The sequence below is a fragment of the Boeremia exigua genome (genome assembly GCF_020726555.1).
Source record: "Boeremia exigua strain MPI-SDFR-AT-0100 chromosome Unknown C7974scaffold_12, whole genome shotgun sequence".
Classification (NCBI taxonomy): Eukaryota; Fungi; Ascomycota; class Dothideomycetes; order Pleosporales; family Didymellaceae; genus Boeremia; species Boeremia exigua.
Genome location: NW_025763529.1, coordinates 576,683 through 600,536, shown reverse-complemented (window position 1 = coordinate 600,536; position 23,854 = coordinate 576,683). Strand labels below are relative to the sequence as shown.

Genomic DNA, 23,854 nt, shown 5'->3' with positions numbered 1-23,854 from the left:
AGCCGTGCAGTATCAAGAAAGACAACGATGCTGAAGGTTTAGCATAGTATTGCTGATCTCTTCTTTGTCACTCGTACTGGCCATTTGAGGCTATGAAGGGGGAAGCTAAAGAATACTTGAAACTATCAGGCTCATCAATTATGTAGTTTACGAACCAAGTCAAAATTACAAATGTATGTTCACATGCCCATCACTTCGGAGTACTCAGTAGGGGTGACACTCAGAAATAGAGAACGCGAAGAACACAGGCGTAAATTTGAGTGCATTGCCTCGTTGAACTCAGCAAGGGTGGCTGATGTTGCATCGACAAGTCCAGTAGCGCGGAGCTTACTGAAGCCATCAACTCGATGTTTCGCTGGTATAAGAACGCCGACGTATGTTTTGCGTACCTCTCTGATGTTTCATCGAATGATGGCAGGTCAGCGTTTCGGGAGAGTAGGTGGTTTACGCGTGGATGGACCCTTCAAGAACTGATCGCACCGGTCTTTGTTCTCTTCTTCACAGAAGACGGGACTTTTCTTGGAAACAAGCAGGCACTTCAGAATGATTTGCACGAAATAACAGGGATTGCTCGGTCAGCCTTTCAGTCGACTAACCTGTCGGAATTCGATGTTGATGAGCGCATGTCCTGGACTTTGGGCTGACAAACCAAGCGCGAAGAAGATAAGGCATATTGCCTTCTAGGAATATTTGACGTTTATTTGCCGCTGATTTATGGGGAAGGGAAACACAATGCCTTTCTCCGACTTCAAAGAGAGATTGGACAACATCATCACAAGAGCCTCTCTGGAACAACGCAGCCTTCTTCCATGCGATCTCATGGACCGAAATTCAAACACTGGTCAGAAGAAGAACTGGTTGTGCCGGCAAATTCCAAATCGGACTGTCAAACGCTCGCTCGGCAGCTTTACACTATGGTCTCACAGCGGCGTGAGCATATCGCAAATAAGCTGAATAGTGTGTCCGAGCAGCCCATATCTGACTTCCAGGAATCTGTTCTGCACACTGTTAGGTTTGAGAAGTGGTCATCAAATGGGGGCATGTTGTGGTGCTGCACAGAAGGCGTTGAGGACAAGTTAGGCGCAAGTACAACAGCGGCTACCATGGCTCAGCACTTATCCTCTTCTCGCCAGGACAAAATTCGCAACAGCTCGAAGGTACTGTACATAGACGTTACCGACATGACAGACTTTGCTGGCCGTACAGTGGAAAAGAGATCGGAACGCTTCTGGGTAGAAAAGCTTATATTTGACGCCTTGGCCTTACGCGCAAGTACGGCCGCAACTCTACAATTGCTATTAGAAGATCTCACAGTGGACGATTTTCGGGTTCTCAGCTCTATGGTTACTACAACCGGTCGCGACTTTGGAGGCCCGTTCCCCTTGAGAGAGGAACTCGTCCTCCTGACCCACACCACTGCCTCACTTATTATCAGTATTGATATCATCCAGGGTTATGGAGATGACATTGAAGATATCTTGATACCGTTACTTGACACGATTGCTCACAACATACATGTTGTATGCTCCAGCAGTAGCGAACCCGCTCTTGCTGATATCGTGCAAGCGCAAGTTAAAAAAAATACTGAATGTCAAGGTAACGTTTGCGTTACTATCTGCAGTTTGTTTATATTAACAGATGGTAGATTGTCTCGAGTCATTGGCATTTGACAAACAAGACACCCGCCGAAGCCAGATCGCCCACTCAATCCAAGACACAAATACATGGATATGGCACCACCCCCATTATCTAGCTTGGGCTTCAGATCGCTCTAGTATTCTCTGCATCGAAGGTAAGGCTGGAAGCGGGAAGTCAGTCTTGATGAAAAGCATTCAGCAACAACTGTCAAGCAACATGGAGACACATACATGTAACTGGTTTTTCAGCACTCGTGGTGGACGCACCTTGATGTCTCATACCTCACTCCTGAGATCAGTGTTGCACCAGATCCTTCAAAAGTACCCCTGTACCTTTCAGCATATGAGTAAAGCCTATCGATGCCACAAACCGGGATCAATTGATCTATGGGAATCGTTACCGGCTATGCAGGGCATCCTTAACGACATAGTTGCCACTGGCTTCGAGGTGCTAGTGCTTATTGATGCGATGGATGAGGCTGAGTCTGACCGGGATGGCATCCATAACCGGAGAGCACTTTTGGCGTTTCTAAGAGAGCTCGTTGTAAACGCAGATGAATCACGCCTAAAGATCATCGTGTCGAGTAGACCGCTCCTTGATATGGACATGGAAGTCTGGCGTCATCAAAGCGACTTCGAAAACATGCATCGGATTATTCTGCAAGACGAAAACCATGATACCATATGTACAATCGTAGAAAGGGGCATCGAAGCTCTCCGAAAAGCCATACGGTCCTGGAACGACGACAGTAGAAAATACCCGAACGCAACAAATGGTACCACATCGAGAACGTCTGGAACCTCGAAAAAGAGGACTTTCAGCCAATTTCAAAGCAAACAAAATGAGCGAGAAGAGGCTATGCTCGCGCGAACCAAGAAATATCTCTTGGATAATGCAAACGGAGTTATCTTGTGGGTAACATCCGTGCTGAATATACTGGAGTCAACCATCAGGAAAACCAAATACACTTTTGCTGAACTAGAGCTGAAGCTCAAGAGTCTTCCTTTCGAGTTGAGTGGCTTATACCGGTACTACGTTGAAGACCTGGAGCGACGAGTTGACCACAAGGAAATGCTCAAGATCCGCAGAGCCCTCATGTTCGTCAGTGGTGCTAATGCGATAAGGTCATATGTGACCCTGGAGGAGCTCTTGGACGCACTGGCCACTCCAAGTCATATCGAAGAGGCATTGAAGTCTGATTTAGACCCTATCGAGCAAGGCCGTATACACATCAGGTCCTGGACAGACTTCTGGTGGACGTTACATGATATGTGCGGACCTCTTGTGGAGGTTGTCAGCATAAGGACGGAGAAGACCCACCCAGCGCACGGCGAGGACGATATTGATGCGGAATATAGCGTTCAATTGTCTCATCGAACCGTCAAAGACTTTTTGGCCAGGCCAGAATCTGCAGGCGTTTTAGCTTTTGAAGACGAGGAAGCGGCTGCTTTCGTCCAGGAGACGCTGCGCAACTATGCAATCATTGTCATGCCACCAGCTCCAACGCCATACACTGGTCCAGCAGATAGAGCCGACAGTGACTGGAAACATGCCGTCGAAAGTATGGCTGAATATCTGGACGACAAACGGCTGCTGCCATGGATTATCAATACGTTTCCGACAACCCAGAAAGAGAGGTGGGAATCCTTTGGCATATTCTGTGCACGTGTACAGAATGCATGCAACGGAAAGCTTGTTTGCAGATTTGGTCCTCTCCAGCCAACCACATCACGGTCTGCAGTAGAGCACACAGGAGGCACCGTAAACACGCACTTCATTGATTATGCATGTAGCAACGGTCTGCGGATAGCTGTGAAAGTCTTTCTCGAAATTCTGTTGCTAGGTCTGGACCCTCACATCAATTACGCCGTTTACGATGCTGTGCTGCTGGTCGCAATCAGACATGAAATGGTCGACTCAATAAATGTAGACCTAGATACAAGCATCTCGGAGCCTGACTATCGTTTTTGGATAGAAGAAGAACATGATGTTCTTGGGGAGCTACAGTATCTGAATCCGTTCGAAATAGCAGCAGCACAGACTGGTAACGAAGCCCTTGCGAAGATAATTTACGACCGGAACACTCGCGCACAAAAGGGAATGCCGTGGGATTTGTGGCCCTTGCTTTCCAAAGGAAGAAAATGTTGGCGACGTAGCTCAAAAGATTGGGAACGTTACCAAGAATATACGCGCAGGCTGAAGAGTGAACGGGAGCACGTCCACAATTCAGTGGCAGATTACGTTTCGTCCTGCATAACGCAGGTCAGGTATTGGGAAGCTCTCCGGATACTTGAACATAATAATGCCCTGTTCTTGAACAGACAAAGTCTGGTTGAGCCCATACCAGTCGAGCACATGGAGCCGGGGTCGTTGGTCTTCACAGCACGTCCGAGCCGAACTACCTCAAGAATGTAACCTTCTCTGTACATCGTCGCAGTGTTGTAATACGGTCCATTTCATGCGAAGGCACCTGGTAATCAAGAAACTAGCGAAGTGATTACCTTATTCGCAATGCATTCTTCGTCGTAATCTTACACCTTCTTGAGTATATATATGGACAAATCTGTAGACATGGCTTGGCGTACAGAACCATGGATGCGTCCAAAACCCTATAGTGAACGCGCGGCGCACGTCACTTGTAACCCCACCTGAGTGGCCAAGCCCCGTCCATCGGAATATGGACGTGAGATTATGTGATCCGACCAAGACTTGAGATGTTTCTCGACAAGTCCAGTTGACCTTTTACTGCAATTAACCATAATCTCCCAGTCGATGGGCTTGATCCCTTCGATAGTCGTGGAAACTCAACTCGATACGCGTCTGCACAAGCGAGAAGAAGTCTTCCATTGTAATTCCTCCTTCGACGGTATATGGAGTCCAAACCTTGCAGCGATAGGATGGATCGAAGGTGAAATCGCACTCCATAGTGATGGTATGCGCAGGTGGCTGAGATATCAGCATCCTCCTCCATATAGCCCCGGGCAGACCCCGTGCAGTACGGCAGAGTGTTGCAGGATCTTTGCGCTTGACATGTTCAGCCTCGGGCGTCGTAGGTGGGCTCGATGACTCCAGAATTTGCGCAGAACGGAACATGTTTTGTAAAATCGGATTGAACACGACACCATCCACTGTCAGCTTCGGTCGTTGGAGCTTAGGTGGATTATCGTAGACCTTGCCAATATCGATCCAGAATATTGGCCGGTGTTGGCGCTGGGCCCCTTCGACTCTCCGTGTGTCTATGACGAGTTTGAAGACCAGCGTTGGGCCGTCGTCAACTTCGTCAGCGTTCGCACTGAGGAACAGCGACTGCTGCAGCTGCGGAGATCGTGAGATGATCGCATTCCAGTGTTTTGATACACGGAGGCACCGTGCCAGAGTCCAGAAGTCAAGATGTCGCAGGATTTCCTCTAGAATCTCAGTGGGTAAGGGGCCCAAAGCGGCGCCTACAGACTCGCTGTCTTGTGAGGAAAATGTATGACTGGCGTCATCCTGCCCCTCCAACTCCGACTCCAAAAGAGCATCGCGGTAGGCGTCTCGGAGATATCGGCAAATAGACTCGGCGTAGGCAGCGCGGCGCATCTCAGGGAGAGGAAGGGGTCATAGACACGCGCACAGGCGTGTCTACGTAACACGAACTGCGTGCAGCACTATCACTCATCGATATTTCAACTGAAGGCATCCTTCAAAGTGCTGTAAAATAGATTAGTTCATGACAGTCTGTGCCGCCACTTTGCCTAGGAAGGCGATTGGCGGGTCTCGGGTCATCCCCATCGTACACCGATTCTACGCAAAGGAAATTCCGATCCTCAGAAAGGTTTTGGAGGAGGTGAAGATCGAGGAAAAGATCGTCGGTGGGGAAGCGTTTATACGCCAAGTCCAGCTGACTGAGCCACTTCACTCAGGGTTCAGCAACTAGTTTTCCGACCAATCACTTACGCGTCTGCCTAACCTCACCTCATTTCGATATCGCGAGCCTCTGTTAAAACACAGCTCTATGCAGGTTTCAGTATCGTTCTGTTGACTCTGCAACACAATGCGCCTTTCGCAGCACATCGCCCTCACCTGACACGGGCGCACGGGTAATTTCATCCATCGTTCGTCATGATCTGCACTTCGACAACAGCGGCGAACAACATGTCTGCGCTCGACACGTTGCCACTTGAGATCCTGTTTCGAGTCTTCGATTTCATTGCAAGTCCACATGGTTCAATTTCGTCTAAATTTCATCCGCTTAACAGTCTTGCTGCGGCAAGCAAACATTTCGACTCTGCTGGGGAAGAGTACACACGTGCCCTTCTCAAACGACATGCCAATTTTGAGCCTCGAAAGAGATCCAAAAAATACACAAGTCGGAAGAAATGGTTGGCTGAGACATGTCAACTCTGTTATAAGAAGAGCAAACGACGCTCCACGCTTTGGGGTTACCTGACATGTTGCTTAGCATGCGATAAGAAGCACTTCCCAAAAGTAGTAAGTTAATGAACACACAGATACAGTCCTAGCTGACAGTCTCAAGACCATGACGAATGCCATCAATCAATACAGTCTTTCAAAACTTGACATTTTCACACCAAACGACCTGCACCCCGCACTTCCATCTCTGGCACATGGAGAGTACCCAGTCATGGGCGCTGTCGCTATAAGTAGGTCAAACCACCACTGAGCCTAAAGCAATGTGACTGACAGCTCAGTGATCTATGAGCCGGATCTTGCTTCGCGACGAGACGATATTCACAGCCAGCTCCGCTCTGTCGATATGACTGAGGAGCAACTGCGCAAACGTGTTCGACGTCACAACAAGCTGATCGCACATATGGAGGTTACGTATGACCCTGTTTCTAAGTTCTGGTACCGAGCTAGCAAGTCGCAAAAGAATGGACAGAAGCCAGCGAAAGGCAGCATGCAGACAGCAGAGAGTCGCGATAAATTTGTGCGAATAGGACTTGCGGATGAGCGTGCTGCAATGCACACACAAGGTGCTTCGGAAGAGACTCCGATTGAGCTCAATTGATCCAACGGATCATGCAAACAGTTGAGGATGGATTCAAACAGTACAATAACTGTTCTCGATTGCGGGACCACAGCTATAGAACCTGGAGAAAGAGTTGGGATTTCGGCTGCTGAGCATGGAGTGCGCGTTGAAGGTCCACTTGCTCATGTTAGATCTCATCAATATATTTACATTCAGCATAGACTAATAGTAGAGGCTTGACAATTGCTGGTAGTAGTCCGCTCAGAGTCCAGTCGCGGGACACAAGCCTTGTCAATCAATTTATAAAACCCGCCCTCGACCGCCCTGATAACGAATCTCAGTGCGTCTTTCTCATACTCGATAAGTAGGTCACCATCGCGTATCAGCGAAGACCCAATCCCAATCAGGTCGCCGTCGACGACGAAGACTTTCGCATCCTGCTCAATTGTATCGCGTATGCGATCGAGCACAAGAGATAGTGTTCCTACTTGTTGACTCGGCTCGACTGAGCAGGGTTCTGGGTTTATGGTTGGGCAGGATCTAAGCCAGCTATCGATTGTCTTTGTTGAGGTGGCGCATTCTGTGTCTTGGCTTGCTTGTACCTCGAGGCTATGCGTTTTGAAGAGCTCTTCTCGAATAAGAATGGTCATTGCGTGCAGCTTCATTGGGGCGATCTCCGACGTCTCGCTACCAAAGTTATCTGGATGGGAGTTCAATGCCATGGCAGAGATGAGTTGTTCGTAGGGGTGATTTAAGTCTTCCAAAGTGGCACAGCTGTCGATCTCAAGATCGGAAAGATACCTTAGTAGACGTCTGATGATATCTGGTTGATGCTCATTGGAACCTGGAGTCGAGACCTTGACTTTGAGGACCTCAATTTTGCCGTATACTGTCACAGAACTCGTCAGAATACTCTTGTCACAAGCACTACGAGTAAACTGGAATGTGTCTTGTCGGCGACTATCAACAATAGGAAAAGGCGCGGTCATGAGGTCGGTTAGAGACCAGTCCACTATCCAAGACGATAGATTGAGGAAGGAGGTACGCTTATGGCTGTGGATTGCCAACATAAGCATGCGTGGCCCAGTGTACTGCATGAAGAGGTATGTGGCTTGTGCATATACATATGCACAAGTCAGAGCATATTCAGGCTGTAAGGTAACGGTGTCGACTCGACTCAGACGCGCTATGCCGATCAAAGCGTATATTCTGTCGCGTGGGTCGGATGCGTCAAGCCGCCGCGAGCTGAGAGTTATATCCTGAACAAGATCCCATAGGTTTCCTAGTCCAAAGTATGGTTCCTCGATCCCATGACACCTTGATCTCTCGCGCTGCCGAAGCTGAGTAGTATACAGTACTAGTGCAGGTACGTCGGCCATGTTGTGAAGGCTTCGAGTCTCATGACCAATCTTACGTATGAGTGGCAGATTTAAGTCGTACGCTGATGAGTCCGTCGGCATCGATAGCAGATTTTCATAGTACACCGTGAGTGTTGCTTCGTACAATCTCACACTTGCGACAAATTCTCTCGCTGAAATGGTCTGGTAGCCACAAACAAAGATTGGGTTGGGTGACAGCAACAGCTCTTGCAAGACCCAGATTCTCGACCACCACGGCCTGTGCATTATTGATTGAAGCATTTTCAGTGGTGATATCTTGTTTGGATCTTGCATGTTTCGAATGATCTTGTCAATGATTTTCTTGCCATGCACGTCAGAAGGCCCAAGGGTCCACCTTTCGTACCCAAACTCGAACGGTTCATTCGGATTGGGTCCACTAGTTAAATTCAGTATGCCATATTGTAGCGCCTTTCGTCCATAGAAGGAAAAGGATCGAATGGCTTCGTAAGACTCCCTTGTCGACGGTCCGAGGTACACAAAAGTCTTGGTTGCTCCTAGGTAGATCTGGTCCATCATTTGAACTTGCCAGCTCTTCTCTGCGTCATCGGCTTGATTTATACACAAAGCATCAACCCATATTGGTAACTACTTTAGTCAGTCACAGTATCTTACTAGGTAACAAACTCACTGGCATCGATTCGGCGCTAGGTATGTGCAAAAGTGCATCCAACAGGTTCGCCGCGATCGGAACATGTGACCCGTCGCCTAGGAAGACGGCGGACGTGGCGGTGGGGTCACCCCAGACGTATGACAAGGCGTTGTATCTAGGTGCATCCAATAGAGATACGCACTCTAAGCGTCCGGTCAACGTAGGAAAGGAAGTGTATGATGTCTGTCTGACAGGATCAAGATGTAGTAATCGTATCTCATTTCGCTTTTGATTGAGCGGACCGAAAACGTGTTTCAGTGGCATTTCCGAGCTTCTGAACACTCAGAGATAACTTTAGAATGGGCGCAAGAAACCTAGCGCTTGACATTCGGTAAGCTGTTGATGTGAGCTTGGGAGTGGCTGGTGGGGCACATGCCTGTCAGTTTCGACGCTTACCGAGCTGCATGCTGAGGACTTGCGATGCCTCTAACACAGAACTTGTATCTACCATAATACCTAAAGCCAAAATTTTGTAGTTGGGTATTGCCTACATTGCAGGTCGAAAGGCAGTCTGTTGAGGTTTTTGGTATGTCCCCTACTTTGCTGTTGTGTGGTGTACTTGGCTCACATCCTTAGTCCCGCCGTTTATCCTGCAATATGAAAGTCGATGAGCTTGAAGGTCGCTTATGTATGTGCCGTGTTTCTTGAAACGTGAGAGGATGTCTTTTCAATGTCCGCGTTCCCCCGTTGCGTACCGATACTGTCGAAATGTTCTGTTGCGGCCTTCCGCGATCTTGCATGACGACGTCGGCCACGGTTGCGCATGAGAACTTCATAGCTGCGACGAGATCTTTTGCTACAATTATTCATTTACTGATTATGAGCTTTACACACTTTGATCAGCACAGCATCTAGAGGACAAATGCTTTTGTCCTCTAAAGGCTATAATCTAAGGTGTTTCGCGCTTATAGCGTCCACCAAGTCCAAACGTAACATGCCGCCATGTACGTTAGGTAAACCTCCTTCTCGGGTAGACTAATGCTTCATGCCATAACTCTCGTACGGGAAGTTCTCCAAGGTGTCATACAGCCTTGCCCAGCCATCATCAATCTCACCAGGCATGCCAACCTTTCTCTTGCCCTGCTTGGCCTCGGCTTCTGTCTTTTCCAGCTGTTGCTCTTCATCCTCTTTGTGTTCACCAGTGAGCCCAGCCAATACCTCCTTCTTCCTGTCCTGGTATTCTTTCAAGAGCCCGGGGTGTGGTACCCAAACTGCCTGCATACCCGCTCTCCGGCCCGACTCAATACCGGGTACACTGTCCTCAAACACCAAGCACTCCTCTGGTTGTATTGGTGGCTGGCCTTGCGCCTCAAGCGTCTTGTTGAGGGTAGAGAGCGCAAGGAGATAGATATCTGGCGCAGGCTTGCCACGGCCAGCGGGTATCCGAGGGTCGTCGCCAAGGACCTGGTGTTCGAGCGCGAAGTTCTGGAAGAGCTCGCCCAGATGCTCGCTCTTGATCTTGAAATTGTTCTTGTTGCTGCTCGTCGCCAACGCCATGTGTACGCCCCTCTTCTTCAGACCTTCCAGCAAGTCCAGGACACCTGGTAGTGGCTTTGTGTTTGGGAAGAGCTTCAACTGAAGCTCCTTCTGCTCTGCCTTAAACTGATCCTCGTCGATAGGGAGCTGGGCCCAGTCCTGAAAGATCTGGCCAGCCTGTGGCCCAGGACGGCCTTGCAGCTGCGCCTTGATGGACCATGGTATATCAGGTTTGCCATAACGTGCGAGGATGATGTTTGTGACTTCTGTATATATATCTTCGGAATCTATAAGCAGGCCGTCCATATCAAACAACGCCGCGCGAATGCGGGGTGGCGGGGTGGTGCTGAGAAGTGTCAGCATTTGTCGCAGAACGAAGGTAGTGATTTTGTAAACAGAACATACTCTGAGCTCATCTTGATGGGCTTTTGAGATCTGCTGTAAGTGTATCGTTAGCTGATCAAGGTACAATTGATACCTCAAGGTGAGTCGCAACCCCCACGAACCGAGGCTAGCCGCTAGCGTTTTCAGGGTTCAACCGACGTCACTTTGCAAACAGAGCCACAGACGCGTCTCAAACGGGCTGACGGACTTTTGTGCCCTTCGATCATCCGCTCTACCATGCCGCCATCCAAGGCCGAACCTGTTACCAAGGCCAACACCGACGCCACCTACACCCCGGAGATATTCCCTCCAGACGAGGAAAAGAAGCTCCTCGAGGAGTCGATTACAGAAAAGGCGACCGCAAACAAGACGTTCACGTCTGGCGAATATAACACAGCAATACAGGGGTATGAGAAAGCTCTTGCCGTTTGCCCATCATACCTCGAGTATGATATTGCCGTTCTCCGCTCGAACATCTCAGCATGCCACATCAAGCTAGAGGAGTGGAAGGAAGCCGTTGAGTCGGCCACGAAAGCCCTGGATGCACTAGATATGGTCGACCCGCCACCAGCCAAAGAAGCAGGCGAAAATGGCCGAGGAGAAGCAGTGGGTGGTGTGAGCGAGATCGACGACAGCACCGAGATACTCCTCGAAGCCCTCTCGCGCACTGGGCACGGTATCAACGACGTCCACAAGCTCCGCACCAAAGCCCTGTTAAGGCGGGCGAAAGCACGACACGAAGTTGGTGGCTGGGCGTCGTTGCAGGGCTCGCTTGAAGACTACCAGGCCCTGTCAAAATCGCCTCATCAGTTGTCTAGCTTGGACCAGAGGGCTGTGCAGGCTGCGATGAGGACGTTGCCCACGGAGTTGAACACTGCGAAGGACAAGGAGATGGCAGAGATGATGGGGAATTTGAAGAAGCTGGGTAACGGGATTTTGAAGCCCTTTGGGCTGAGTACCGATAACTTCCAGTTCCAGCAAGACTCCAAGTCTGGAGGGTACAGCATGAACTTCAATCAGAACCCTGGGAAATGAGCAGTTCTGAGTTGGAACTCAAAGTGATCATCTGTTTGGTAGTTTGTTGGGGCCTATGTCCATCTGCAAGAGATACCCTGAGATACGAAGTCTTCAATACAATACTCCGCAGCCCAATGCTAAACGCCTGAGAGCTACCTCTAAACATCGCCAGTAATTCCATAGCATATGTACCCTCGAGGGGGAGATTTCAGCTCTTCAACGCCTCGAGTCTGCCCCTCATCTGTGCCAACATCTCCTCCTGGTCGTCTTCCTCTTCCTCAACAGGCTGAGCCACAGAGGGTAATTCTTCTTCCTTCGCTTTGGCTGCCGGTAGCCTGTCTTTCAGGATGTCCGATAAGACCTTGTCAACCTCCTCCTCGGCCTCTTCGTCCTCTTCCAAACCCTCTGTGTCCATAAGGGTGTCGTCCACCATCTCCTCGATGATGCCAGCCTTCATGAGCTCAGACGACAACTCCCGCATTGTGCCCGTCAGCTCCGGTAACCGGACCAGCGAGTTCACGTCCTTCATGATCCCCGTGCTTGCCTTGATGCTGCCCTCGATCTTCCGTACGGAGAATGCTTCATTGACCTGCATCTGGACAGAATTGAGTTGCGCTTTGCTCGTGTGCAGCCGACCACTCTGTTTCCGTACGCGAATCAATTCTCTTGCAAAGATTCGGACTTCTTGGTTCGCTTGCTTGGCCATAGAGGGGTTTCGTTGGGCGCGCTTAGACGACTGCAGGATTAGATTCTTGGTTTTCTGCTCAGTCATCTTGAGGCCTTGGATATCGCGGTCGAGCTTGCGCACGTTCTGCCGTACGAGAGCATTGCATTTACGTTTCTACTAGGGCATTAGACGATTATGCTGTTGCTTCATTCATATCGCTCCTACCTGCTCCTCTGGCGTAGGTTTCCATATCAGGCCACGAATAGTCTCCATGGCGCAGTTTCGCGACTCGCGGGGTGTGTTGGGCAGCTGCGGAGGCCTCTGCGCCAAATGCGCACCGTTGGTTGATCACCACTGTAGACCTGGGCTTCCTGATTGAATAAGATAAGGCGTTGTTGCTATCTATACAGAATGGCGACAGATGTTGGAGATTACGGTGTGGCTGCGCATGTGTGGTAGTCGCTATGCATGAGTGAAGTTACAATGATGGTGCCTTGGTCTGCGACAACGGCTCGCTCGGGCCAGCTCCAGTGACCTCACGCTTCGCGGGGCAGGTACATCCCACTAGCCGCCAGGGCAACCACCAGCTCATTGAATTCCCTCGCTGCCACTGAGTCAGCCTCACGTAGCCCATCAGCAAGCGGGAAGCTCCATAACACGTCTGTGATCGTCAGGCTTTACTTTGCTAGCAAACACTAGCCACAAAATTGGGGCTGGAGCTGGATGTCCTATAGCTTCCATTGCTTTCTACGCTAGTCTCTCCACAAGCTGCATTTCTTCCGCCTTCTCGAACTTGACTTCGCAGCTACACGACTCCGTCATAGAACACATAAAGCTACTTGCTCCACGCAACGTCGACTCCTAACCCACACACATACACACAGTTGCAACCATGTCTGCACCTACCCTAACACCCGAGGGTAAGTTGCAGCCTTATCGGCCCTGAGCTCTGGGTTTCGCAATGTTGTTGCGCAACCTTGTCGTTTGACAACAGTACGGCAATTGGCAGACGCGGGCTCAGGGGTGCCCCTCATTCAGCGACACATGCTAATTCGGTTGGTTCAGTCACCTGGGCGCAGCGTTCGTCCGAGCACGACCCTGAGAAGAACTACGTCTTCCTCACCATCGTTGCCGCCGATGTCCCAGAGGCAGACCTCAAGCTCGACTTGCAGCCCACAAAGCTCAGCTTCAAGGGCACCTCGAAACCCAAGAACGTCACCTACGCCGTTGATCTTGAGTTCTTCGCCGAGATTGACCCCAAAGAGTCCAAGATTCAGCACAGCGGTCGCGACGTCACACTTGTCCTCCGCAAGAAGGAGCTTAAGGAGGAGTTCTGGCCGCGCCTGCTCAAGGAAAAGGCGAAGGTCCACTTCCTGAAGACCAACTTCGACAAGGTACGTGAATGTCAATCGTGGCAAGCGCCGAAACCGGCATTGGAAAGTGAAGCGCTAATTGTATTAGTGGGTCGATGAGGACGAGCAGGACGATGCCCCTGCCGATGAGGAGATGATGAGCCAGATGAACCCCATGGGCGGTGGCGGCGATGGTGGCTTCGGCGGTATCGACTTCTCGAAGCTCGGCGCTGCTCAAGGCATGGGCGGTCTCCCAGGAATGGGCGGCATGGGTATGGAGGGCCTTGAGGGCGAGGACAGCGACGAGGATGACGACGACATGCCTGAGCTTGAGAACGATGAGGAGAGCAAGGGCAAGCCTGCTGCCGCCGCCGCAGCTGCTTCCGGTGACAAGCCCAAGATTGAGGAGCTCCCATAAACTTCTGATACCCTCGCTACGAATGAACGACTTGAAAAAGCGGAGGAGCGGAGTTTATGAATGTACGGCGCAGCGGCATGTCAGGGCGACGGTTTGGTCAGGATATGGCGTAGCATGGAGATACATGTTGGGCACACGCTGCGTAGAGCCTTTGTTAAGACTCCCGGCGTATAATTGACGACTTCCTCACGACAGATGAATCAAATGATACTCCCATGATTTGATTCGTGACTCTATGACTGACTTTGGTATCGATCGCTGCACAACAGATGGCCGCCCAGGTCCTCTTTGCTCTGACTGTTCGTTCCCCAGATACAACACGATAGGTGTAAGCTTTTAGGTCCTGGCTGCTAGTCGCCACGGATGATCTTTCCAACAAACTTCAACTCCCACTCCGCCGGATCCTCGCCCACAAACTTTGCATTGGCCTTCTCTTCTAGCGTCTGCGTCGTAACAGCAATGCCTTCGTACCATTCTCTGATCGACTCTTGAACATCATCGCCCCACATAACCAGCATCCCATCTGTACTACGCGGGATTGGCTTTGGCGGCACACCACGCATTTTCAGCAGCATGTTCAGAATATCGCTGAACCTTTCGCCCTGTTGAGAGAATGACGCCGCGGGCTTGTCGAGCGGCCACTTGGGGTGCCGAGCAGCGGACTGCGCGTTCAAAGCTGACGGAGGTGGGGACTGCAAAGCTGACGCGAGATCGTCGTCTACTTTTGATACATGGTCGGTGTGCGAGGGTTCGGACGCTGCGGGCACTTCCCAGGCACGGAAGAGCCAGCACATTCGTTCTACGCTGGCGAGGAGAATGACAGCGACAAGGAAAGTTTCGAAGGGATTGGCTTGTTGGCGTTGCAGGAGGCGCCGCTCGAGATCGTTCATTACAATACGGGCTACGCATGCGGCGCGCTTTTCAGTGGCTCCCATGAGTTGCATCTTGATCAGGCTGTAGGACGAGGGATGGTCGAGCTCTGTAATTGCGGAGCGAGCGGCGTCTTCCATGTCGGATGAGGATAGGGTCGGCGCTGAGAGTGTGGGTGGGAGAGCTGGATTTGAAAAGAGGTGCCAGTGTAGGCTACGGGATGTGAGTATCCGTGTGTAGTGCCAGAGCTCTGTCACCTTGGCCAACAGACCATCCGGATTTGGCGAAGCCAGCCTTGACACAGTTTGCTGCGTTACCTTCATAAATACCGAATCCTCCGATTGAAGGAATTGAGGACCTATCTTCTTCATGTATAGGTCTAACTTCCCACTGATATCATCCTCCCCGTCTATGAGCTCAAGATCCGGTGTGCTAACAGCGGCGAAAATTGCGGGATCAATGTCGGTATTTTGAGCTGCTTGTGCCTGATGGCATTTGAGAGGCGTGAAGGTGGAGAATATACCAGAGTCAGGGTGGTGAGAGGCTTCTATGCGACCAGGAGTCTGATCGAGGCGTATTTGACCTTTAGCTTGGCTGGTGGCATGATATGCCAAAACACCGTGCAGGCCGGCTGAGTAGAGATTGAACTCTTCAGCTATACGTGTTCGTATGCAGGGCTGTTTCCATAGACGCGCACTTTCGACGTTCTGGCACGTATTACACGGATTATCGCCGGAACAAGGCTTCTTCAACATGCGGCATCGAATGCATGCGCCTCGTTTCCGTACCTCCTGTACTTCCTTTCTTCTACTATCAGTGAAACGGCCTCTTACTTTGGGCTTTGCAGGCTTCTGATGAATACTGAAATCGGTCGTAAAGTGCGTCTGGGTATTTGGGTTCATCGCGATTGGCCGTGGCTGTACAAACTTTGAAGAACTGTCATCCTTGGGCATCAACTGGTCCTTGCTATGATCTTGCAGCAAAGGATCCAAAGGATGAGGCTGGAGATTAGGCCATTGTTGGCGTTGAAAGCCCATGCCGTTGTGTGACAGATTTAGGTCCGAGTCCATGTTCATACCGCTCGCCAGTGGCATAAGGTCGTTAGCTGCAGATGCTGCCATGACAAGTGATGGAACCATCTGCGCCATGGATCCCGAACTCGAAAGAGGCATGTTGCTCATATGAGGCGAATTGGTAGGTGAATGGTGCAAAGGGCCATGGAACTGATACATGGACGGGAGGGCTGGCGCGCCAGACATGTCCATGGCATGAGTCAAGCTACTCAGGTCGGAGCCTTCCGTTCTATCGTCCTGTATCCATTCGTCTAGCAGCTCTCCCTGCCCAGCATTGTGGTGGACATGCTGCTGCTGCTGCTGCTGCTGAGGTGGCACTCGCTGCTGTTGCTGATGTTGGTGCTGCTGATCGATCGGACGCTTGCCAGAGAGGTCCAGATGTTGACGCGATACCTCTGCAAGGGTCTCAAGCGCTGACAGCTGCTTCGAGGGCGGAAAGGAAAGATTGACCTTCTGTCCATTGTGCACTGGCCCGGTCGTATGTGCAGCGGTCTGCGCCATGTTATCCGGGAGGGGCAGCTCGTGGAATTGCAGCAGCGCCCGCTGGCGGTCGCGCAAAGGTAAAGCCGGGCATTTTTTAACCAGGTGGTTCGTGAGGCTGTCTATACGACCTTTGGGAAACTGCGTGCGTGGTCAGTCTGGTCCGTAACATTTTCCGAAGTGGGGTTCGCGCACTTTCTCACCGCATGATTTGCACGTGTGCTGATAGCGATTGCTGGCGTCTTCGAGCTTCGGACCGCGTTCAAAGTACTCAAGAATCAGCTGATTCGGCCTCCTGTAGCTTTAATCAGTATTTGCGCGTCCTGTGTGATGTTGTGAAGGCGTACCTGCCCATGGCGGTGAGTTGAGCGGTAACAGTAAGCTGCGCGGACAAGGGTTGCGAAAATGCGGGCAGAAAGCGCAACGGCTTCACTAGCGCAAATGCGTCATCTTCGGGTGTCGCAGCGACAGCGCGACAGCGTGGACGTGCGTCCAACACCGTCACGAATGTGCAAGAACACCAAATGTCACTGGGACTGATAAATCATCACCCTGCATGAATTTTGATCCATTTGAGCTGCGCACCAGATGAGAGAGCTTAGTCACAACAAAGGCCCCTGTAGTTGACGATACGTCCCTTGCTGAGCCTTCCAAGGTCGTTGCACAATATCAGCACATGTTAGGCCGTAGCTTGCAGAAGCCTCCTGACCCCGCCCCCGATACTGCCAGGATATGACCATGGGCCAGGGATATAATCCTGTAACACCCGATTGCGCGACGTCGGTTGCCTAATGTGTCTACCTCGCTATCTACATATTCTTCTTGGCGTTGGCCCACCCTAACTTCAGGATTGTAATTTTGCTTGCTGCTGACCGAGGGTACGAATCGTCTGCAACAAGTCGGACCTCTAACGACGTCCACTACTTCTGGCTGGGAACTATGGCATCTTTGAGCAACTCCACCATGGCGGACTCACCAGATGCTTTCTATGCCTCTAGCAACACGATGAGCATACGGACAGCATTGATCGTGGCTGTTATAGCTGTCTATGTGGCATTGTGTCGATCATTAAGGTATCGAAGGCGCGATACTGAGCTTTCACAGCGGCCATACCGCACCCGCGAGGATTTCAAGAAGATGACTGCCGAAGACGCTTGGCAGATCCTCAATTATGTTCAGGGCTGCGAGTTTCCATGGATCACAGGGAAGGCGTTGTCATTTGCCCTTTTCAAGTATGTACCATACTTACAAAACGTAGTTGTCGTCTAACCATGAAATAGGACTTACGGTATTCCTACAATTTCAAAACTACTATGTGAGACTCAACAGTTGGGCAAAGTCGAGTATGCTGGAAGACGCTACACCGACACTAGCGTCCTGATCGCAGAGTTCCTCAGTTACAGTCCTACTTCAGAGCGCGCCAACTCTGCCATCGCTCGTATGAACTACTTGCATAGCAGGTACCAGAAGGCAAACAAGATCAGCAATGACGACCTACTTTACACGCTGTCATTGTTCGTCTTAGAAGTCGAGAGATGGATCGGGCTATACGAGTGGAGGGCGCTTACACCAATGGAGATCTCTGCTTTGTAAGTCGTTTCTCCCAATGCTTTGTGGGTTACCTATTGCTCTACAGGAAATATCATCTATACACGAAGACCAAATCCTGACACTACATATAGGGGCACACACTGGAAGGTCGTTGGTGAAGCCATGGGTATCGATTACGCCACTCTCCGCCACGGCCCTTCTTCCTTTCAAGATGGCCTAGAGTTTTTCGAAGACATGAAAGAGTGGGCCAACGAATACGAGAAAGAGCACATGATACCCAACAAGTTCAACCATCAGTTGGCAGAGGAAACCACCCGCATTCTTCTCGCTAATGTACCTGATGTGCTTAAGCCATATGGAAAGCAGTTTGTTGCGGCCTTGATGGACGATCGACTGAGACGCGCCATGATGTACGACGACCCTGCACCAGCCTACTTGAACATTGTCAAGGTCCTCTTTGGGCTGAGGAAGTTTATCTCGAGAAATTTCCTTCCACCGCGACCTACTGCATTACGATATAGCCTTGTCAGTGACAAGCCGGATGCGAAGACTGGAAGGTATTTTATGACAGAGTATGAGGACGAGCCATGGTAAGTCCACCTTTCTACGTAACCTGCAGGTGCTGACCAAATCACAGGTATGTCAAACCTACCTTCGCTGCGCGCAACTCCCCTCTTGCATGGCTGCGCTGGGTCTTTGGCAAGCCACATCCTAATGGAAAGGATTACAAGCCTCAAGGCTATACGATCTTCGAGGTTGGGCCAGAGAAGCTGGAGGGTCGTGGCCTCGATGAATGCAAGGCAAATCGCGACCAGCTTCTGAGCAAGGACCGAGGCAGGTGTCCTTTTGCGTTCTCGTAGGCAATTGTAGCCAATCGCCAACGTATGTGATTGAATCGTACCGCAATGCTCGTGTTGGGAGGATGTGGAAGGGGAGACACAGCCGCCTTGTAAGGAGGGCCGAACGCAATTTGACACCCTCACACCCCTGATTTGGTGGATATTCGATTACTTGTTGTCCTGCCTGATCTTGAGGTATCGAAATTGGAGGTTATCTGGGTAAACACAAATTTATGGTGTTTACAAACGTGACGTCACGGTGACTATACACAATTCATGACGACTACATGCCATACCAATTTTTATATAGATGCGCATATACAGTATTCAAATCTAGTGATACTCATCCAAAACATCATTCTGACTAAAGTTATACTTTAAATCCCCATTACGATGGCAACCTCCAAATCGCCCGCCGCAAACCCCTCCGTCACACCAGATCCCAATGTTGACGGCTCAGTGATCCGCAAAGCGTTTCTCACCGAAGCAATCGCCAATCTGTTCACCATTCCTCTCGTAACAAACACATCCTGGGTGCTCTCCTTCCTCCTCAACCACCCCTCGGACATCAACCCCTCCTCTATCCTCTTCGCGCGTCTGTTTGGCGGTCTGGTGATCGGCGGTCTGACATCCGCCTTGCTGGCTGGCTACACAAACACACGTAATGGCATTGAGAGCAGACGTCCAACATATTTGCTCCTGGGTCTCGGAGAGGCGTGCTTGATTCCACTTCTAGTGATCGAGATGCTGAAAGATGGAGGGAGGGACGCTGCGATCACCAAAAAAGTTGCTGGAGTCAGTATCGGAATGCTGCTGCCTCCTCTGCTGTGGAGAATCTATGTGCTTGGTGTCAGACCAGACCTTCTCGGAAAGTATACGGAGAAAAGGAGTGGCGGCGAGAGAGGCGATTGTAAGTTGCGTTAGTTTGGTGTGAAGATTCGTTGCTGACGGTGGTCCAGATGGGTCCATCAGCTCGCGTAACGAGTGAAGCAAAGTTGGAGCAGATCTGGGTGTAGCCGCTCGTGGTGTGGTAACGAGTAGATTGGTATCCAAGAGTCCCAAGACACATAGCATGTCCCCCTTGAGCCTTTTCTGTAGTTTGGCTCTTTAAGCCCTTGGCATCAATATGCGTCCGCCAAAACGCCGCGCTGAAACAAATGCGAAGTCCTTTTGTCTTGCTCTTTCTGACGGTATACGTCACGCGTCTAGTCTTCGAAGCCACCCCATGCATCATCTTCATCCTCGTCTTCTGACTCGGCCATGACCTCGTCCTCTTGCCCTCTCCATTTCCGCAATGTGTCCTCCGCCAATAGCTCCTTCGCAGCTTCTCTGACGACTTTGAGGCCACCATCCTTAGCCAGCTTCTCGATTGGCTGTACCAGTGTCTCCAAAATCTTTTGTTTCTTCTCATTATCCCAATCAGAGTTGACCTTCTCAAGCTCATCAACCCATACATCCAGAACGTGATATCGCAGGCCGTTTGGAATCTTCATGTCGGTTGGATTCAGCGGTGTCTCCTCCATCATACTATTGAACTCTTCGAGAACCGATGATTTCCACTTCTTAGCCGCGAGATACTGGAATGATGCGTTCATGTATTGACGGATGAGATAAAGGTATTTGTCGAGACGTAAAGCTTCAATATTTGTCCATTCGCGGGCCATTGTGAGGAAGAAGGCGCGGATGAAAGGTAGTGCGACGCCGGACCGAAGTGTCGAAACTAATGAGGCAAAATCGCGCGAAAGTCTCTGTTGGAGAGCAGGTTTATCCTGCATCCACAGGCCTGAGAGCCGATTAGCAAGATGCTCACCATACAGTGCGAGGCTGTGAAGCGGCGCGAAGCAGATGTCCCAGCCGCTGAAGAAGGAAGTGACCATCGTTTGACATACAGTAGAACAGTCCTTTCCAGAGCTTCAGCAAGTCAAGCTCCGAGATTTCTGATCGTCCTCCCAGAAAAGCTCGTAGTGAATCGAGCGCATTGTCGCGGATTTCCTTGTCTGCGTCGCACGTCAGCGATGTAAGTATCGAGGGAATCGAGGGCAATCGTACCGCTTGAAGCGAGATTCTTGATAAAAGGACTGTTCTCGGCCATCTTGCACGCTGTAGGGTATTGGAAGGGTATCTTGGATGCAACGCTTCTGTGGTGGACTTTTTTTCTGGCACCCGCAGCCGCGCTGCAATCGATAAGCTAGCGCCGCGCTAGGGAAGACACCCAAAGTTACTTGTTCAGTAACGCTCTGGCAGCTTTCCCTCGCAAAGACTCCACCAGAGCAGTGCATTCTTCGATATTGTGCGCAGTGGTGCGCATGACCCAAGGCTGATCCGTTGCAACCAGTTCTTTTCGATCAAATAAGCGACCGCAGTTCAAACAATGCAAATCATCAAGACATAAGTATTAGGCAGACATTCTAGATTTGGTAGCATCTATTACTAAAGAATAGATGTAGTAGCTACTCTATAATAAACTTTCTACTAATGTGTATTAGATAAGAGTAGATGCTGGCTTTAATTAATTGTTATGTTTTATTAGCGCTTTCTTAGGCAGAAAAATAGCGCGCTAAGCTAAAAGACTTGGCGTTGTTTGCTACACTTACCTTGCGCCTTAGCTACATCTCTATCATTTACCTAACGAGTTACTACATCTGCAAAGCCTCTTTAATATACTAGGCCCACTAGCTTCAACGCCTGCTACGTGTCTATCAGCTTGTTAGGTTCAGGAACCACCTTCTACGCAAGCGGCAGCAGCAGCGCAGCGCTGCAGTCTCGGCTCTAAGTAAGTTATCTATTAGACTTCTCTACACTTTTACTATATATTAGCAACGCCTTATAACATGTACTTCTTTATACTTTATCTAGAAGCTACTTAGACAAGCCTATTAAGCTTAATATTACAAGCTAACGTTATGTGGTACAGGCTGCTATGCCCTCTACGGTTGTAATACCGAGCAGTAGCCGTCGCACGCGTCGCGTTGTCGTAGACAAGGTAAGTGCAGTCTAACTATGCTTTCGTACGTGTAAACGTGTGTTAACATACCTTAGGTCCATTCGGTTATCTGCAATCGCGTTAAAGATGGCGTTCGTACTCCCCCTTTCCCACAGCTCTAGCTGGTCCGTGCGCGCTGTTCCTGACACTCTCTTAGGACGAACAGTATCTTGTCCGATGGCAAACCGAGGAGAGCACGCTAAACCCTCCATTGAGTTGGCATCCTATCCAAGAACTGCAACATTGTTTGGAACATGTCCAAGACTATCTAGAAAAGCGAGAGAAGTAAGAACTATACGAGGTAGCGTAGCTGGATGAACTGACAGTAGGTAGGTCCAAGGACTCCTCGTTAGGATTCAAAGTGCTCTCTAAGAAGCGGAAGAGCCCAGATGCTGGTGTGGAGATCGAACGTCGACCTTCTCCACACGATCGGCGGTTACAACAGGATACTGTGATGCCTTCTACTTCTCGATCGTCATCAGCATCGTCAAGCAGGCCGCCTCCGCAAGCTCTCTCCTATGATGTTTACAACGGAATTTTAGATGCGGATGAACATGGGTTCATGTTTTGTCGAAGTGTAAGCACATTTTTGTCCTAAACCTGCTGTTTCTGACCACTGCAGGCATCTGGGCCAAACATCGCCTCTATCTCTGTGCCAGATATCCTGACCTTCGATATGAAACACACTGCACATCAGTCAGGCGTCGAAACTGCTTACTTGCTTATACGAGCCGCATACGTGAGGAGACTAGAGAAGGTTCCCGGTGCTCGTATCGAGCTGTTCAACACTGTCGATGCCACGACGCCATCACTGCGTTTCCGTTACATCCCACACTACGTGCTAACCAAGGGTGTTTACCAATTCGACCCCGCTACTACTACGGGTTGTCAGCGATGCTCTCCACACATGGGTCAAGGCATCGGTTGTGAATACACGAAAAGGTGTGACTGCTTAGAGTATGCAGCGGTCGACGAAGCACGTTTAAACAACGAACAACGGCAGGAATACGAGCAATGCAAAGAGAAAAATCTATCGACAATAGGACTTCCCAAGAAGTTCCCATATTACACCAAAGGGACTAAAGTCCAGCGTACTGGGGCTCTGGTGTCCTTTTATCTCGACTCTCGTAGACCTATCTACGAATGTAACGACAATTGTCGATGCGGACCAAAGTGTCGCAACAGAATGGTCCAATTTGGTCGCAAGGTCGAGGTTCAGATATTCAAAACTCCAAGTGGCAGAGGATGGGGCTTGTGCTGTAAGGAAGACCTTCACCAAGGACAATTCATTGATACGTATCGTGGCGAGGTCATTACTGATGAAGAGGCCACCCGTCGGGAAGATACGTCGTCTAAAGCAAAGGCATCCTACCTCTACAACCTCGACAAATTCGCTGAAACCGAAGTACTGGACCATGAACCATACGTTGTCGATGGAGAATTCATGGGCGGCCCATCCAAGTTTATGAACCATTCTTGCCAACCAAACTGTAGACAGTACACGGTCAGCTATAACAAGCATGATCCGTACATTTACGACATCGCTTTCTTTGCCTGCCGGGACATTCCGGCCATGGAGGAATTGACATTCGACTACCTCGATAAAGAGGAGGGGGATGAGATGGACGACCCAGGCGAGGGCGCCATTCCGTGTCTTTGTGGCGCTCCGAAGTGCCGTAAATGGTTGTGGACTTGACGGACATTTGCGTCAGACTCAGGTGGTTTGGCTGAGCTACCGTAACAGATCTCTGTTGGGAGTGAGCGTGGTTCGCGAATCCTGATAGATTTTCAGCATCTCTTGGAGATCCAGTGGACTTTCAAGTTGGGCTCTTATTGCGAGCGGTTCACGAGCATTCTAGTGGGCATTTGCATCAAGCAATTTCATGCTTCAGCACTAATCAGATTTGATAATTGCTTCTAGCTCTTCTACCCTTTCATATCAATCTGAATGATTTGCATCACAACATCCTGCTATCTCTTTCATAGTCTAACCGCAATCAAATGATAGCATTTTTCAGTGTCAGATTGTTCCTTCGAGAAATCTCCGCAAGAGCACATCAGGGGTGAGAACAAAGTGTCAGCACT

General features: G+C 50.2%; 14 protein-coding genes across 14 annotated transcripts; 8 read left to right on the top strand and 6 right to left on the bottom strand.

Moving 5' to 3' along the window:
• Positions 1-302: 302 nt before the first annotated feature.
• C7974DRAFT_403098 (uncharacterized protein) lies at positions 303-934 on the top strand. Its single transcript, XM_046142793.1, has one exon. The coding sequence runs from the start codon at positions 348-350 to the stop codon at positions 642-644; it is 297 nt and encodes a 98-aa protein (XP_045992654.1). The 5' UTR covers positions 303-347; the 3' UTR covers positions 645-934.
• Positions 733-4,228, top strand: C7974DRAFT_443080 (uncharacterized protein; the record flags this gene model as incomplete). The annotated part of the gene is made up of 4 exons (XM_046145434.1): positions 733-930; positions 990-1,596; positions 1,646-1,811; positions 1,887-4,228. 4 exons carry the CDS (start codon positions 733-735, stop codon positions 4,051-4,053), a joined length of 3,138 nt encoding a protein of 1,045 aa, XP_045992653.1. The 3' UTR covers positions 4,054-4,228.
• Positions 3,926-5,481, bottom strand: C7974DRAFT_403096 (uncharacterized protein). Its single transcript, XM_046142792.1, has one exon. It carries the CDS (start codon positions 5,215-5,217, stop codon positions 4,390-4,392), a length of 828 nt encoding a protein of 275 aa, XP_045992652.1. The 5' UTR covers positions 5,218-5,481; the 3' UTR covers positions 3,926-4,389.
• A 291-nt stretch (positions 5,482-5,772) lies between these two features.
• Positions 5,773-6,649, top strand: C7974DRAFT_379905 (uncharacterized protein; the record flags this gene model as incomplete). The annotated part of the gene is made up of 3 exons (XM_046140483.1): positions 5,773-6,108; positions 6,155-6,281; positions 6,330-6,649. 3 exons carry the CDS (start codon positions 5,773-5,775, stop codon positions 6,647-6,649), a joined length of 783 nt encoding a protein of 260 aa, XP_045992651.1.
• An 86-nt stretch (positions 6,650-6,735) lies between these two features.
• C7974DRAFT_57494 (heterokaryon incompatibility protein-domain-containing protein) lies at positions 6,736-8,930 on the bottom strand. The gene is made up of 3 exons (XM_046146894.1): positions 8,852-8,930; positions 8,639-8,802; positions 6,736-8,595 (listed from the first exon to the last, which is right to left on the bottom strand). The coding sequence occupies exons 2-3, from the start codon at positions 8,642-8,644 to the stop codon at positions 6,823-6,825; spliced, it is 1,779 nt and encodes a 592-aa protein (XP_045992650.1). The 5' UTR covers positions 8,645-8,802; positions 8,852-8,930; the 3' UTR covers positions 6,736-6,822.
• Positions 8,931-9,425: 495 nt separating this feature from the next.
• Positions 9,426-10,621, bottom strand: C7974DRAFT_403092 (HAD-like domain-containing protein). The gene is made up of 2 exons (XM_046142791.1): positions 10,541-10,621; positions 9,426-10,481 (listed from the first exon to the last, which is right to left on the bottom strand). The coding sequence occupies exons 1-2, from the start codon at positions 10,549-10,551 to the stop codon at positions 9,635-9,637; spliced, it is 858 nt and encodes a 285-aa protein (XP_045992649.1). The 5' UTR covers positions 10,552-10,621; the 3' UTR covers positions 9,426-9,634.
• Positions 10,622-10,653: 32 nt separating this feature from the next.
• On the top strand, positions 10,654-11,649 carry C7974DRAFT_57400 (uncharacterized protein). Its single transcript, XM_046146893.1, has one exon. The coding sequence runs from the start codon at positions 10,757-10,759 to the stop codon at positions 11,552-11,554; it is 798 nt and encodes a 265-aa protein (XP_045992648.1). The 5' UTR covers positions 10,654-10,756; the 3' UTR covers positions 11,555-11,649.
• Positions 11,650-12,578, bottom strand: C7974DRAFT_57399 (SNF7 family protein-like protein). Its single transcript, XM_046146892.1, has 2 exons — positions 12,429-12,578; positions 11,650-12,377 (listed from the first exon to the last, which is right to left on the bottom strand). Exons 1-2 carry the CDS (start codon positions 12,474-12,476, stop codon positions 11,745-11,747), a joined length of 681 nt encoding a protein of 226 aa, XP_045992647.1. The 5' UTR covers positions 12,477-12,578; the 3' UTR covers positions 11,650-11,744.
• Positions 12,579-12,966: 388 nt separating this feature from the next.
• Positions 12,967-14,373, top strand: C7974DRAFT_57386 (HSP20-like chaperone). The gene is made up of 3 exons (XM_046146889.1): positions 12,967-13,123; positions 13,269-13,597; positions 13,665-14,373. The coding sequence occupies exons 1-3, from the start codon at positions 13,096-13,098 to the stop codon at positions 13,971-13,973; spliced, it is 666 nt and encodes a 221-aa protein (XP_045992646.1). The 5' UTR covers positions 12,967-13,095; the 3' UTR covers positions 13,974-14,373.
• Positions 14,238-16,888, bottom strand: C7974DRAFT_57395 (uncharacterized protein). Its single transcript, XM_046146891.1, has 3 exons — positions 16,744-16,888; positions 16,592-16,691; positions 14,238-16,537 (listed from the first exon to the last, which is right to left on the bottom strand). Exons 1-3 carry the CDS (start codon positions 16,749-16,751, stop codon positions 14,324-14,326), a joined length of 2,322 nt encoding a protein of 773 aa, XP_045992645.1. The 5' UTR covers positions 16,752-16,888; the 3' UTR covers positions 14,238-14,323.
• A 513-nt stretch (positions 16,889-17,401) lies between these two features.
• On the top strand, positions 17,402-18,807 carry C7974DRAFT_320671 (uncharacterized protein; the record flags this gene model as incomplete). The annotated part of the gene is made up of 4 exons (XM_046138762.1): positions 17,402-17,628; positions 17,677-17,985; positions 18,079-18,537; positions 18,585-18,807. The coding sequence occupies 4 exons, from the start codon at positions 17,402-17,404 to the stop codon at positions 18,805-18,807; spliced, it is 1,218 nt and encodes a 405-aa protein (XP_045992644.1).
• A 178-nt stretch (positions 18,808-18,985) lies between these two features.
• Positions 18,986-19,774, top strand: C7974DRAFT_443076 (uncharacterized protein; the record flags this gene model as incomplete). The annotated part of the gene is made up of 2 exons (XM_046145433.1): positions 18,986-19,696; positions 19,746-19,774. Exons 1-2 carry the CDS (start codon positions 19,180-19,182, stop codon positions 19,772-19,774), a joined length of 546 nt encoding a protein of 181 aa, XP_045992643.1. The 5' UTR covers positions 18,986-19,179.
• Positions 19,775-19,850: 76 nt separating this feature from the next.
• C7974DRAFT_57389 (nucleolar protein NOP52 variant) lies at positions 19,851-21,115 on the bottom strand. The gene is made up of 3 exons (XM_046146890.1): positions 20,836-21,115; positions 20,676-20,783; positions 19,851-20,569 (listed from the first exon to the last, which is right to left on the bottom strand). Exons 1-3 carry the CDS (start codon positions 20,876-20,878, stop codon positions 19,992-19,994), a joined length of 729 nt encoding a protein of 242 aa, XP_045992642.1. The 5' UTR covers positions 20,879-21,115; the 3' UTR covers positions 19,851-19,991.
• A 276-nt stretch (positions 21,116-21,391) lies between these two features.
• Positions 21,392-23,853, top strand: C7974DRAFT_57357 (uncharacterized protein). The gene is made up of 6 exons (XM_046146886.1): positions 21,392-21,559; positions 21,701-21,769; positions 21,826-21,861; positions 21,927-22,054; positions 22,103-22,346; positions 22,392-23,853. The coding sequence occupies exons 2-6, from the start codon at positions 21,707-21,709 to the stop codon at positions 23,463-23,465; spliced, it is 1,545 nt and encodes a 514-aa protein (XP_045992641.1). The 5' UTR covers positions 21,392-21,559; positions 21,701-21,706; the 3' UTR covers positions 23,466-23,853.
• The last annotated feature ends 1 nt before the right edge of the window (position 23,854 follows it).

Bases quoted from the DNA above. Each gene is read 5' to 3' on its own strand.
- C7974DRAFT_403098 (XM_046142793.1), top strand. From the start codon at position 348: ATGTTTCGCTGGTATAAGAACGCCGACGTATGTTTTGCGTACCTCTCT.
- C7974DRAFT_403096 (XM_046142792.1), bottom strand. From the start codon at position 5,217: ATGCGCCGCGCTGCCTACGCCGAGTCTATTTGCCGATATCTCCGAGAC.
- C7974DRAFT_57400 (XM_046146893.1), top strand. From the start codon at position 10,757: ATGCCGCCATCCAAGGCCGAACCTGTTACCAAGGCCAACACCGACGCC.
- C7974DRAFT_57399 (XM_046146892.1), bottom strand. From the start codon at position 12,476: ATGGAGACTATTCGTGGCCTGATATGGAAACCTACGCCAGAGGAGCAG. The intron at 12,378-12,428 runs GTAGGAGCGATA...ATGCCCTAGTAG, and splicing joins AACCTACGCCAGAGGAGCAG to AAACGTAAATGCAATGCTCT.
- C7974DRAFT_57386 (XM_046146889.1), top strand. From the start codon at position 13,096: ATGTCTGCACCTACCCTAACACCCGAGG. The intron at 13,124-13,268 runs GTAAGTTGCAGC...CGGTTGGTTCAG, and splicing joins ACCTACCCTAACACCCGAGG to TCACCTGGGCGCAGCGTTCG. The intron at 13,598-13,664 runs GTACGTGAATGT...TAATTGTATTAG, and splicing joins TGAAGACCAACTTCGACAAG to TGGGTCGATGAGGACGAGCA.
- C7974DRAFT_57395 (XM_046146891.1), bottom strand. The intron at 16,538-16,591 runs GTGCGCGAACCC...CCACGCACGCAG, and splicing joins GCAAATCATGCGGTGAGAAA to TTTCCCAAAGGTCGTATAGA.
- C7974DRAFT_57389 (XM_046146890.1), bottom strand. From the start codon at position 20,878: ATGGCCGAGAACAGTCCTTTTATCAAGAATCTCGCTTCAAGCG. The intron at 20,784-20,835 runs GTACGATTGCCC...CGTGCGACGCAG, and splicing joins CAAGAATCTCGCTTCAAGCG to ACAAGGAAATCCGCGACAAT. The intron at 20,570-20,675 runs GTATGTCAAACG...ATCGGCTCTCAG, and splicing joins CTGGAAAGGACTGTTCTACT to GCCTGTGGATGCAGGATAAA.
- C7974DRAFT_57357 (XM_046146886.1), top strand. From the start codon at position 21,707: ATGCCCTCTACGGTTGTAATACCGAGCAGTAGCCGTCGCACGCGTCGC. The intron at 21,770-21,825 runs GTAAGTGCAGTC...AACATACCTTAG, and splicing joins GTCGCGTTGTCGTAGACAAG to GTCCATTCGGTTATCTGCAA. The intron at 22,055-22,102 runs GTAAGAACTATA...GACAGTAGGTAG, and splicing joins TATCTAGAAAAGCGAGAGAA to GTCCAAGGACTCCTCGTTAG.